The following is a 14,900-nucleotide window of genomic DNA, read 5'->3' on the forward strand; positions in this document are numbered from 1 at the left end:
CTTAGATATATAAATTATATTTACGTAAAATTATTATTTAAAAAAAATAAAATATAAAAAAAAAAATAATCTACAATAATCATAATAAAAAACAAAGAAAATGGTAGAAAATAAAAAAATTATGATTTTACAAAAAAACGAATAAACTTTATATCGAAAAATAATGTACGATTTAATAAAAAAAAATATTAAAAAATATAATTCTAGTTGAACATATGTGAATTACAGATTGTGGCGACTTCTGCTGGTGAAATTGCGTATTCCATAGTTTGTTTTTCTATGAATTAGTATATTAGTTAATCGTGTATGCGTGTACAACATTGTATATATATATATATATATATTATATATGTATAATCATGCATAATTCTTTCATTTAATATTTTGAGCTAATAAGTAGAAATTTCTATTAATGTAGGAATTCTATATAATGAAATAATCAAAATTTCTATAATTTAATAATCAAAATCATTTGATAAACAATCAAAATCATTTGATCATATTTGATAAATATTTAAATATTAATTTTTTAGAAAATCATATTTTCCTAAATGTAGGAATAGTCAAAGTGATTATATCTAATATTAAATTTAAAATAAAATTTTTAGTTTTCAAACAGATGCAAAATATATAAATCTACTTTTTATGGCTGGAAAGTTTGCAGTCTTGGAGATTGAAGCTTGTAAATACAATTATATTTCATCAATAAGAAAAATGAATATTTATGTTTTTATCAACCAAGATTTTATTAAACAAAAATAATCAGATTTTGTATTCTTTTCAAATTTTTTCTACTAGATAATTCTTCAAACTACGATAGATACGATAGATATAGATTTTATTAATCTTATAAAAGTTTCATTTATAAGATAAATAAAAAAGAGGAAGAAAAAATAGTTACAGAAGAGGAATGAAAGATGATTGAAATTAAGAAAAGAGAAAATTGACGGAAGGAGAGGAATGCCCGAAAGGATGCAGCGGGTCGCGTGTATATAGTCGGCCCCTTGCATTAGCCGTGAATCTTCCTTTTTCTTCTCCCTTCCTTTCTCTCTTTCTCTCAGGAGCCACGTGCGGCCCAAGAAATTCCTCTTTTGTATCCTTCGGCCTTTGTTCGGCAACAGCTGTCCAGTCGAAGAAATGCTTTTCTCCGTCATCAGTTCGCTTATTGCTGATTCTTTTTCCTCTCTACTGGCTACCATATCTAAATTTGAATTAAATTATCAATTATCAGATTTTTTTGCGAATTTATTTAAAAAAAATTAAAATAAATAAATAAATTAAGAATTTTAACTCTTAATATGAAATGTATAGATGAATATTTCTTATGATCATAAAATATCATATAATTATTTTTATAGCAAAGGTTGAATATGAAATTTTATCTTCATATTTAAAAAATTAAATATATGAAAAAGAAACTTTTGAAGATGGTCTAATATTCCAGTCATTTTTTCTTGTATAGTTATCTCAAATTAAATTTTCTTTTTTTTTTATTTTTTTTTATTTTTTTTATTTATTTATCTCAAATTAAATTTTAGAAAATTTAGGTTAAATTCAATTTTACAAATATTTCATTCCGAGTATTTCTAAAATTGAAAGATTATTCTTACTTTAATTTTTAAGTAAAAATAAAATTAAAAAAATCAAAATTAAATGTAAAACATTATTATTATTTTTAATACATATATTTAGAAAAGTTTTTCCAGAAAATAAACGTACTTGTTAAATTTGTGGAAACATTTCCTTAGAAAAGTTATTACAAATTCCATTTTCTTGGAATGTGTCTATATCATTTATTTATATCATTCTATTTTAAAGGCAATTTCAAAAAATACATTGGAAATATTATTTTACTCTTAGTAATTTACTCTATAAATCATCTCAAAAAATTCGTGAAGTGAATAGTTCATGCCGTTAACATTTGCCAGACAACGTTATCTTCGAAATTTACCGCGGTTGCATATTCAGGAGAAAATGCCACGCATACGCCTAATTACAAAACACTGGGCATTCCTGAATAGATCTATACGCATAGTAGCCCGATACTGACTTCGTGCGACTACTATCTATCCTTCTTTTGTTTCTCCGTTGGTATGAGCGACGAAGAGTAGTTGCCGTACTATAAAAGAGGCCCTTCGTTCGGAGCGGGGCCCCGCAGACCGGTGAGCAGCGTTCAGATAAATATGCGGGAGGGGCCGGAATTCCTCACTCGGCTGCATTCCAATCGCTCTTCCTCCTCCGCCATCTCACCACTACTACACACGCGCATGGTTATCGTTATTTGCACTCTTTGTTACACACAACCATCGTCCCAACCACGCAGCAACAGGAAAATCTAGTGATGCAGTAATACCAACAAATATCACTATTGCAGTGACTGATCATTATCGCAATAATAATAACCGTAAATATCAAGCTTTTGAATTTTTTAGTAATAATATTGATGACGTATTATACTGTTATATGGTTTTCCAGAGAAATTTAATAATATTGATTGCAAAGTAAAGTATTTTATTTTTTTATTTTATTTTATAATATTTAATTTTAAGATCATGATGGAAAGATATGATTATACTTATGGCAATTTTAATATGTATAGATTAACTAATGAATTCATAATAATTTATTATAATATTAATATGGATATATTATAAAGAAAAATAGCTAATATTTAAAACATTTTTTAATATTATGTAATGCATTAAGCATATGCAACAATAAATTATGTGTATTAGATTAGAATAGGTTAGGTTCTCCTTTTCATATGATATTTTCTAGAATTTTTCTTTTGTTACGAATATTATTACAAATATTATTAAAATTCGATTTGTTATGAATAAAAAAAAAAATTTTTTTAAATAAATAAATATACATATTTATTTTTGTAAATGTTATAGGATTTTACAAATAAACTTCTGTGACTCGTATAGATACAAAAGATTGTATTGACATAAATTTTGTTAATTTAGAATAACAAATATTATAGTATTTCATAATTCATGATGTTCGAATGAAAAATTCGGAAATATTGTATATATTTTTCGATATATTCATTATAATGTCAATTAATAATCATAGAAAAGAGATAAACTCATTTTTATAACTTGAAAATCAAAGAATCAGAAAACTTTTTTTACCTACCAAACTCAAGTCATTTCATAGAAGTTATTATTGTAAATGGCGAATCTTTCTTTAAAATGCATACGACCTTTACAGATTGACCCTTATGGCTGAAGATCTTCTTTTACCATACAGACATTCCTTATCAATATTTCTTGAAGAGAAATTCCTTAATGATATACTGAATATTACTGCATATTTCGTACATTACTATTTCGTTCTTTGCCACTTTCTTTCTTAAATATATATATATTTATTTTTATTTTGTTGTTTGTCATACTCATATTAGAATTTTTCAGATGCACAATAAATGAAATAGATTATATTTTGAATCTATTTTAAAAATATATAATACTATACAAGATATTAAAAAATTATGATACAAAATAAGAACTTAAAAATGTGTAAAAAATTGAAGTTAAACTCATTTTATCCATTTTATTGTTAATAAACAAAAATAAATTTTAAACGGAATCAAACTTTGAAGAATAACTTGAAGAAATGAAATACGATAAAAAAATAAGAACAGAATGCACAATAAACTAAAATATTTCTCAAACATTATAAGCTCAATATAAAAAAAAAAAGAAAAAAAAAATTCATAAAACGAATTATTTACACATACTTAAATAAAAAAACGATAAAAAATAAAAAAAATAAGATATATTAAAAATAATCGTTATAGAGAATACAAATATACAAGTAGGTATTTTTATGCATACGTCGGTAAATTTAATGATAAATGGTTATTGACCTCTCTTCATAGGATGACAAATGACTCTCTCTCAGAGAGAGCAATAGTTTAGCTCCATAATACATCGATAACACACGTCAGAAGAGAGACATTCCAATCGATTGATGAACCGTCTAACTCTCTAACTGGAATTTGTTCGGAACGAAATTGCCGCGTGGCATCACGACGGACATATTTACTGGCTGCGTGGCATAAAAAGCCGGATAAAGCGGAAGAGATTTCGGGATGTGGTAAGGAAGGATGAGGAAGCGACTTGCTTTGATCTTTCACATGGAGAGAAAAAGGAATGATAGATACGTTAGGGAGATGCAAGGATCGAGGTAAGAAGAGCTTTGCCTCGTGGAGGTGGAGAACGAGCGAAGGAGGATGGGGAAGGGAAAAATAAGAGGCTCTTTCCGCGAGGCGAGCGAACCGGCTCGTATTCGATAGCATCTGCGGAGCCTCCGACAATAATAGTGTGGACCGAGAAATATGCGCGCGGAGTTCGAGCCTCGTGAATCCTTCGGCGGTTTTGGGGTGGTGAGGTGGTGTACGGAGGTAAAGTCTGCCTGGTGGGGTGAAATTCTCCGCTTCGTAGTGATGGAATCGATCCGCTACTTGTTATTTCTGAGCAATCTTCCTTTCGATTTTCTCTTCAATTGTAATATTTTCTAAAAATTGTCGAAATTCTATTTATCCATTTTTATATCGAAGTTATTTAAAAAATACGAATATCAATCCGCTATAATATAATATAATATAATATAGATATAAATTTTCTAATAAATGAGAATTAGATTGTATCGAAATATTTTTCTTACATAACTTCTGCGTTAAATGAAGTCAATTTGAGCATTATATAAGCATTTAAATCGCTAATATAACAATATATATGATATTATATATAAATATATACATAAAACAGTTTCGAATAAAAATATAGGAAAATATATTTAGAATTAATTAATTATTGTGTATAATTCAATGGAATATTAAATTAATATTTCAGAAGAGTAGAATAGTGAAATAGTGGGGAAAAAGATTGATAAGATGTTCAAAGGAAGGGGAATTGGTCCCATCACTACTGGTACAGAACGGACCTTTTGATGGAGAGGGGACATATACCAAGGTCCACCGGGCCTGTTCTTAGATGATCAGAGACACGGCTGATGGGCCAGTAGTGGCCCCAGAAATTCCAACAAGGACGGGGCATAATGCGCGACTCAAGGTCGGTTCTACTACCGACCAGAAAGTCCGAGATGGGACCACGTTCAGCAGGGTCGTACCGTGACCTCGTCAGGTCTTCCTTCCCTTCTCCTCTCATTTTACAAACCCCCTACTCCATTCCTGCTGTCGTCCCTTACAGGCTCCGCCAGCAACAGGATTGTGCGCTTGCCCCGCGGCGCCCTGCATATAGAGCCCCTGCATACCACTATGATCGCTGAGCTGAAAAAAATTTATACTCCCCAGGGATAAATTCGAATAATATTCTGAAATTCGAAAAGTAGTCTCGTTTTTATGTTTTGACAATTTAACGAAATTATTCGCTATCAGAGCTAAATACACGCGTAGGTATGAAACATTGTTTCTGTCGATGGATAAAAAAATGTTTTTTCATTTTAGAGAAATTTAGGTCAGGATAACCTTGGCCGGTAAAAAAAATTTCATTTCAATGGAATTTCCATCGATTCAAGAATCAAAGAAGATTAAACGTGGCTGGAAGGTTAAAAGGAAGAAGCAAAATTTCAACATGTAATGTCATAAATATTCATGATGCGCGAGTAAACGTAGCACGTGTACGTACGTTCTACTATCAATTAGATTTACGAATATTATGTGAAATATATATAATATTTGAAAGAAAAAAACAAAGTAGAGAGGATAAAGAAGGGATTTAGAGACAGTATTGGATGAAATGAAAGAGAAGGAGAGGAAGAATAGGAAAAGCGAGTGGGTGGGGAGCAAGGGGCAGCGCAAGGGCTCGATTGCGACGGTCCTGCCAGGCCTCAGGATGAGGCCCGCCTTTTTACACCGGATAAGAAAGAACCGCTTGAGGCCACCGTGGTTGAAGCGAGATAAATGAAAATACTATGGAAAGAGTAGATGGAAAGAGAGAAGAGGAAAGAAGGTCTATATAAGATTGAGAGAGATAGAGTCCGCGATGTATGTAAGCAAGCGAGACAGAGACAAAGATCGAAGGATTAAACGGAAGAAGGGAGAGAGGGAGCGAGCGAATGAGAGAGAAAGAGAGAGAGAAATAGAAGAGTAAAAAGAAAGGATGTTGGATAGGATGGTAGGGGGAAGGGTGGTAGGTAAAAGCAGGATGGAAACGAGAAGGGAAGGAGAGAATCGACCGGGTGGTGCAAGAAACGAAGGAAGAGAAGGCAAAAAGGAGGAAAAAAGGTGGGATCCCTTAAAAATTGAGACCCACAGAGGTGGGGATCGGAATTTCGGGCCCCGTAAACCGGCCAGTCTCGAGAAGGCCTTCGCGAAGATGAGGTGAAGAGAAGAGAAGATAGACGTTCGACGGGTTAGAAGAAGAAGAAGGAGAAAAAGAAGAAGAAGAAAAAGAAGAAGAAGAAGAAGAAGAAGAAGAAGAAGAAGAGAAAGACACCAAGACCAGAAGGAAAAGACGGAGAAGAAGTAAAGGAAGAAGTATATAGAAGAAGAAAGAGACAACGATCACGACGACGACGAAGAAGACGAAGAAGAAGAAGAAGAATCGTGCCTAGTCTACTGTGTACCCGGCATGGACCGTCAGTACACACTCTGTGTACTCGTACCAGCGCACCAATACCGCACCTACGTGAACAATTACCATCAACAGGCGCATCAACGGTTACAACAACATCAACGTCAACAATATTCCGAGCAACGTTTGTGCAAACAACCTTATCAACAGGAACAAATTTACGAGAACGTCGTATCTCAATATCGAATGAGAATGTGCTATCATAACGATTATGAAAATGACGAGCAGATACAGAGGTTTTATTGGGAGCAATGCTATAGACGTGAAGATACCGACGCCACTGCATACTATTACTGTGAATATGTAAGGACTTTTCCAGGATTATTTCGTGCAATATTCGAATCGTTTTAAATCTGTCGAAGTGAAATTTTTATGGTGTATTATCAATGCGGATTTTTTCAGTGTTTCCTCTTTTGTACTTATCGGATCTAATATTTTATATTTCGTTGCGAACGTGTTGTTGAAAATATTTTTATATCTTTGTAACCTCGTGTGTTTCAGTTTCGATTATTCCCTCTTGTTTTCTTGACTTTCATACACATGTCGATATTCAATGATTTTTCATTCCAAAATCGAATGATAATTAGAAATAATTCAAAGTTTGTTTGAATGAAAGTTTTATTTAAGAATAGAGTAACAAAAGTGCAAAATTCCACGAGATTCTGTATATTGTATAAATGTTTTTTGTTACCGTTCGTCGTACTTTATTTTATTTCCTTCTTATTTCGTTTTACGATGGCCAACTATAGAAGAATTTGAGATGATGAAGGGATCGTTCGGCACTCGTAGCGCTACATAAATCATGTGTAATGGTATTTCCTTGTCTGAAAACCGAAAGAATGCTGGTACGAGTCGTTGCGTGGCTTCTATCGGATTTCAACTAAGCGTGATCGAGGTGAAAATGCGAACGACGTGCTATTCCAAATTCAATGTTATTTACAATCAGAAAATTCTTTCTAATAAGTATTTCTTATGTATTGTACACACACAAAGATTAAACTTTTTATCGATATGAAGTAATTACCATTGATTTCAATCATTTTATTCATACATATCTTTAACCCTCATGGTTCGATGACTGAGTCATTTTTCGATCGGATCGATTTAAAGATCGCCATTAGCAAAAATTAGATAAGTTTTAATTATTTATCAATATAAATTATTTTTGACGCAAATGTCTATACAATGAGGGTTAAAATAAAGCATGACTATGAAATCAATCGTTTAAAAGATTAAATGAATATTTTAATATCAATGCAAATTCGTTTTGTAATATATATATATATATATATATATAAATTTCTAACATGTTTTCTTTTGGAAAAATATTGAAAAAAAATTTTGGAAAAATAATAAATTTTCATTTCGACAATGTTTTTATCTGTGTTACAGGCGAAGAAGGAGATCTACGATGTGAAGCAACAGAGACTATGTCTGGCCCAAGATGAGTACAATCACCTTAACAACGCTTTAACGACGCTCGGCGCTTCGCGTACAAGTTGTGAGTATACTTTGATATTAGTGGTATTTATTTTTTTTTACCATTCAAAGTATCTAATTTAGCATGCAAAATAATTATTCATCTAGATATTATCATGTTAAAAATAATTGTTGTGTTATCACATTAATCTTTGGCAAATCTTATGCATCTTATTAATCTTTCGATATTTTTTGGATGTAAAAATATTATTCTATCTTTATGCGAATTTTATTTTTGTACGAAACTCGAATTATTGAGAAAATAAAATATTTGTTCGTTTTCATTTAGTTATAATTCATTATAATGATATTATATAAAGAGTCGATGAAAAATATATTTTAAATGTGTAATAAATCAAACGAGACAGTAATGATTTATCTTACCTACAGTGTGCTCCAGTTCAAGTTCATTGAGTACCAAGTACGATCCGGATCTCTTGAAATCCGATGTCGCACTCGCAAGGAGTAGAGTTTCCCGCCTGAAACGAGAGCTCGAACAGATTCGAGCTGAAATGAACTGCACACAGCGAGGAGTGGACACTCTTGCAAGGTATGTTATTATCTTATTTTGAGATTCCTACCCTTTAAAGGGCACTTGAATAGGAAGAATATATCTTTTGTGAGAGTGACATAGCAAATGGACGAATTCTAAGAACTCGATCCTTAAAATTATAGATAACGAGATCAACAATAAAAATTGAACATCGTATTGATCGATATGATTACGTGGATAGATGCATTTTTTTATTTTTTTAAATTTTAATAATATTATATATATTTATGACAATAATGATTATGAATTTCCTTTTTTCTTTTATATTGTATTATTGTACGATTTAACACAATTTTCAAATGTTTGCAAAATTGACAATACAGAGAAAAAAAAATATTTTGAGATTAATATTTCAAAAAATTTGTATTGCAAGAAAAGAATTTATTTGTAATAATTATTAAAAATCAATTTTCAATCTTTCTTCTTATTTCTAATGCAGTGTTGAGCAAAAATTGAGTGGTCATCATGGCGGTTGTTACAACATTACGGAGGCTCAGGCGATTATGACTGAGCTTCGAAATATTCAAAAATCGCTGAGCTCGGGCGAAAAGGAGAAAGCTGAGTTGATGCAGTCTTTAGCTCAATTGAAGGATGAATTGACGAGATTGCAGCTTTGCGAAGGTAGTCCCGAGGCCAGCACGCTCAGTTTACCTCAGGAAAAACTTAGTACAGCATCTCAAACCGATTTATCCGGTGAATTAGTCCCTATTGGCACGCGTTTAGCCGAAATGGCGCGGATGAGGTTACAGTACGATGAGGCGAGAAAGAGGATACAGCATATTCAACAACAATTAGCGGATCTTGAGGAAAAGGTAACTCCTGGCCAGACGGAAAGCGACAAGGATAAGTTGCTGCTCTTCCAGGAGAAAGAACAATTGCTTCGAGAATTAAGAAGTATCACTCCACGTACCAGAACGCAACAAGATATGAAGAAGATCCAGAGTGAGATCCGTCGCCTTGAGCAAGATCTAAACAACGCGCTTGAATTGTCGAACAAGACAATTACCGATCGCGTGCGACTACACGAAGAAAAACAATTGTTATTACAGCAATTGAGGGACGCTTTACGCTCGATGGCGATGCTCGAGGGTCAGTTGAAGACTCTCAGCGCGAGCACGCTTTCAGTCAGTAGTAGTTCCAGCCTTGGAAGTCTCAGCACGACTAGCAGTAAAGGTTCCCTAAGTTCTGGACTAAGTTTCACCGATATTTATGGTGGCCCCCAGTGCCTTGGCCCTGTCACTTCTCAACAAGATAGACCTGTCGATATGGTTGACCTCCATAGACGAGTGGAGAGATTACTTAGAGGCTCGGAACAGAACAATCTTGTGAGCACGCCATCGCCGGGTCGATCGCAACCAAGTTTATCGCCAAGATCGAGTCTGTCTAGTGTCAGTCCACCGGTTTCACCATTATATGAAAATGCCCCGATGGGCCCACCACCCGCGTACGAACACGTGGAGATGCAGAGACGACATCAGAGACTCACCGCCTCATCTAACGTTCATTTAGACGGAAATCAGTTGGAGGATCGTTTGGCGGAGCTTAGGTTTAGTCAACAGCAAACGTCGTCGCAAGAACAGACGTGTGCTGGTTCCCAAGATCGTCTCAAGTTGGTCGGTGGTCCACATCCACCGGTCGAATTGCAATCTGGAAATATGTCCCAAGGCAGTGGCCTTGGCAGGCCTGTATGCGTGATGCAGCATCCTTCGCAGGATCCACCGCCTCTTTCACCTATCAGTGAAACACCTCCCCCCACCGGTATTCGTTCGAGAGCTAGCAGTTCCGGTACGAATACCAGATCCGTCTCGGCTGCTGTTTCCGATGAAAGTGTTGCAGGTGATTCGGGAGTATTCGAGGCCTCTAACCGAAGAAAACTACCTGGAGCAATGGATGACGTGAATTCTTTAGCGTTGGGGGAGATGAGCTTAGAGACGGCACAGGTGCAAATTAAACTTAGGTTTGTTTTAATTTCCTTTAATTTTGTTTATTATCTTAGCGATTGATAAAAGAGAGATTTGTGAGATAGATATATGAAGAATTGAGAAATTCATGTTCTTATATTAATTATTTTTAATTTCTTATAATTTCTTATAATAATTATTTTCGTAAATGAAATGATAATTATGATTGAGAATAATTATGATTCTGATTGAATTAAATAGATTATTTATAAATCATTATAAAAATATAGAAATATAGAATATTGAATTACATATTTATAGTTTTTTTGTGTATAATGTATAAACTACAACTACAACTAATGTATAATAAACATACAAGAATTATTAATATTCGAATATTAAGATTATATTGAAGAAAATTGTTTTTTAATAATCGTTTTAATGAAATATGATAAAATATATATAAAATTACATATTATTTATTACTCCAGCTCGAATCATTTTATTGAAAAAAATTTTCAAAATGTAATCTAATTTTTAGTAAATATTAATAAATCCTAATTAAAATCCTAATTTTATACAGTTTATATTTTATATTAATGTTCAATTAAGTTTTTATAAATATATATACTTAAATAAATAATTTATTTGTATAGATATTCTGTAAGTGACGGTTTGCTTCATGTTGGAATTGAACGTGCCAGAAATTTGGCTGCTCTTTTTATTCCTAACAACGCGCAAGTGTAAGTATTTCTCTAATTGTATAATAGATTTTTATTGTTCTTAAAATCTTGTTTTAATAAAAAGTTCAATTTAATTTATATTACAAATTACAAATTATTTAATTAGAATAAAAAATTCTTAATCATAAAATTCTTTTATGCAAGATATTCTTTTAAAATATTCAAAGCAAAAATACATACATACATTTAGTGATAAATATTGAGAGAAAAAAAAATTTTAAATTATAATTATTGAATGAAAATTAAACATCATGAAAACTAATAATTGTCTTTTCTCTGTTTAAATTTAGATATATAAAGGCTGCATTGCTTCCAATGCAACTGCCTGTTAATCACATGTGTTGTACAAAACCAGTTGTTGATCTGCGCAAACCAACCTTCGGTGAAACATTTCCGATTGCAGTTCCACTCAACAAATTATATACGAAGACATTACAAGTCAACGTTTGGTGTACAGGCAATGAGTCTGAGGAATGCTTGGTACATGTCCTTTGATTTTTTTTTATTTCTTTCTTTTGAAAAAAGAGATGACAATAAAATATAAAAAATTACATTGAATATTTGACTAATATGTGATAATGCTTAATTAAATATCAATCAAATAATTATTACAATATTTTAATATATTTTTTTATATATTTCATCATTTCTTTAATTCATATTTGATCATACTTTAATTCATGTTTTTCAGGGATCCGCCCAAGTGTCCCTTGCAGATTTTAGTCCAGAATCACCAAGCGTAAAATGGTATAACATACTCTCTTTCCGCTTCATGCAACCATCTGATAATCCAAGTACTAGCAATAGTAATGGTATCTCCACCAGCGTAATGAGGCAGACCAAACACGACAAACAAGAATCAGATTTATCGGTATATCGTGGTGTACAAAATATGAAAGAAGAAAGTAGTGATGAGAGCACGATCATTAGCTCTCAAACATCGACTTTGACGAGAAATCAGGGATGCGATGAACTTCAAACGGCAATTTCGTTAAGATTAGAAGAATTAGCTAATTGTTTGGGAAGTCCGGAAGAAGAGGATGAAAATGGTGGTAGCGAAAGCGGAAGTGAGGATAGCGATGAGGAAGGTATCATTGTGGAGTTTACGATGGAAGATAATGTTCTGGAGGATGTATTGGAACATGAGGTAAATAATACTTTAAATTATATCTTACTTTACCCATAATTTTTTAGTTTATATAAAAATTATATAATTAAATTTTATTTATAAATTATATTCATAATAATAATAATAATAATAATAATTTATAATAATAATATATAATAATAAAATTTATAATTTATAATAATAATAAATATTTTAAATTTTATTTATAATTATAGGAAGATGAAGAATTAAACGAAGAAGCAAGACAGACTCAGGATAAAGAAACTAATACTGAATGTGTTTTTATCCCAGAACAAGGAAAACAGAGAAAACTTTCAGCAGCCGGTGTTGTTTCTAACGCCATGCACGATGACAAAAATTCTATTGTAATTAAAAGAAGTCAAACATTTTCACCCAGTGCTGCAGTCAGCAAAAATCATTATATTTGTCGGGTAAATTTTATCTTTTTTTAAGATATTCTTAAGTTTTTTTTTTATTTTTTAAATTTATTTTACTTTTTTTATTACAGCTAAATCGTAGCGATAGTGATAGTAGCATGCCACTTTATCGTAGAGGCGGACCTTTTCAACGAAATTCAGTCGAAAGACGATCACTTAGATGGCGGAGACCTTTATCTGCACTCAGTTGTAAAACTGTCTCAAAAAAATCTACCAATTTACCACCTACAGCCAGAACATCTTTAGATCTTGAATTGGATCTTCAAGCACAACATGCTAGATTAAATAATCTTCAAGATGAGTTAAGTAGATTACGTGAATTAAAGCAAAGGTTAGAGCAAGCGCGAGAAAAAGGAGACACTGATTTTACAACATGGTTGTTGGAAGATCACAAATTTCAAAATTTAATGGCACAAGCCGAAAGTGGAAAAAATGGCAAAAGTGCTGAGGATAAAAGAGTAGAAAAGATGTTGAAAAAGACTTCAAAAGAAATTTATAAATTACGGAAAACAAAAGCTGGTAAAGGAAAACCAGATATTATTTCATTCAAGTATGTATTTCATTATTTAATATATTTAAAATGTTTATCTTTTATTACGAAAAATAACATATCTATCAATTTTTTCAATTTAGTAATATTAATTGATAATTTGTATAATAAAAAAAATTAATTATTATGAATTATATAATATTACAACTTTGATTAAATTATTTTTTTAATGGAAATATTATAAATTAATTTCAATTTCAGAGAAAAAATGGCATTTTTTACACGTGTTAATCTCAATGTTCCTGTACTTCCACCCGAAGATTCAATGTGTGAAAACCTATCATCACCATCATTTATCCAGCATAGAAGACACACTTCGGAGCCAATTACTACTGAATATATGGTTACTAAACTTGGTGCTCAAGATGTTTCAAATTTGACCGCGCAGTCAGATAGTGTTCCTAATGAAAATACATCAAATGATGGTGAAGAGCCAAGAAGGTACGAATACGTCGTCGATAGAGTTCTCGGTGTTGAAGTGTAACATTTACACTTATTATTTTTACTGATGAATAAGTTGTTCAAATCGTTGGATAATTTAATTAATACATACCAATCCAGTGACTTTCGGGCAAAAACAAAGAATTGAAAAAAAAAAACAATAGAATATTGTTTTTTTGCTTTTTTCGAATTCTAAGTGCCATGCACGATGATTGAAAAAAGAATAGATAAAGTACATTTACCGAAGTACATTTGAACAGCACATACGTAGTGATGCTAGTATAATTAATATAATAAATTGAACAAAATGTTACTGATATTGTTATTGTTTTTTTTTTATTATTGGTTTTGATGCGAGAATGCCGCAAAATAAATTTTTAGAAAGACTTATGAAAGAAACTATAGAAAGAAACTATAGAGAAAAATGCGTGAAATGAACGCTTTGTACATACGAAAATCGTAAATTATTTAAATGAGATTTTATGCGAGAATTATTTAATTTTAATCAATTCCATTGGGTTCCTCTTCTAATAAATCCCGGTTCATTATTTTTATGTTAAATTGTTTCGTTCGCTATCCTTTATATTTTCTCTTTAGAGTAATGGTCCCATTAAGCAGCTGGACTGCAATATAGAAAATATAATAAACAATGGAAAAGAGACAAAAAGGAAAGAGGAAAAGGCTATCGCCCTGGTTGGTTGAATTTTGCCTTGATTTCATTACTGCCATTTGTAGTTACAATTTTGGATACTTGTATCCTTTTTGTACTTTCAGCTACGATATGATCAGTGATTGTCTTTTTATTATATTTTTATATTTTTATTAAGTTCAGCCATGTTCCGCTTCAATTAAATAATTTTCTGTTCAAAGTAAATTGCAAATGTCTTTTCGTGCAACTATAGTATACAATATTGACACAAATTATGTAAAGAATATATACTTATACACGAATTTTTTATTTTCTTCATTTTTTTTGTTTAGTAGAATATTTCTTTAATAGAGAAATGAGAGAGAGAGAGAGAGAGAGAGAGAGAGAGAGAGAGAGAGAGAGAGAGAGAGAGA

The 14,900-nt window shown here is 31.8% G+C and overlaps 1 protein-coding gene and 1 long non-coding RNA gene across 5 annotated transcripts in view; both read left to right on the forward strand.

The window, feature by feature from the left end:
- Positions 1 to 14,813, forward strand: part of LOC102678921 (protein kibra) — a 42,556-nt gene extending 27,743 nt beyond the window's left edge. For 3 of the 4 annotated variants that reach the window (XM_031515459.1, XM_006610181.2, XM_006610183.2), the window contains 9 exons: positions 7,998 to 8,106; positions 8,475 to 8,634; positions 9,077 to 10,594; positions 11,195 to 11,281; positions 11,572 to 11,761; positions 11,973 to 12,428; positions 12,626 to 12,841; positions 12,919 to 13,397; positions 13,599 to 14,813. In XM_031515459.1, the coding sequence (XP_031371319.1) occupies positions 7,998 to 8,106; positions 8,475 to 8,634; positions 9,077 to 10,594; positions 11,195 to 11,281; positions 11,572 to 11,761; positions 11,973 to 12,428; positions 12,626 to 12,841; positions 12,919 to 13,397; positions 13,599 to 13,881 (3,498 nt within the window). In that variant the 3' untranslated portion in view covers positions 13,882 to 14,813. Of the gene's footprint in view, positions 1 to 6,515; positions 6,909 to 7,997; positions 8,107 to 8,474; positions 8,635 to 9,076; positions 10,595 to 11,194; positions 11,282 to 11,571; positions 11,762 to 11,972; positions 12,429 to 12,625; positions 12,842 to 12,918; positions 13,398 to 13,598 lie in introns of those variants that run through there. The other variant, XM_006610182.2, reaches the window with a different exon arrangement.
- On the forward strand, positions 3,734 to 6,119 carry LOC116186888. The gene is made up of 2 exons (XR_004151935.1): positions 3,734 to 4,194; positions 4,863 to 6,119. It is a non-coding gene; the product is annotated as an uncharacterized LOC116186888 (long non-coding RNA).
- Positions 14,814 to 14,900: the final 87 nt, after the last annotated feature.

The sequence above is a fragment of the Apis dorsata genome, unplaced genomic scaffold (genome assembly GCF_000469605.1).
Source record: "Apis dorsata unplaced genomic scaffold, Apis dorsata 1.3 scaffold_70, whole genome shotgun sequence".
NCBI classification, from domain to species: Eukaryota; Metazoa; Arthropoda; class Insecta; order Hymenoptera; family Apidae; genus Apis; species Apis dorsata.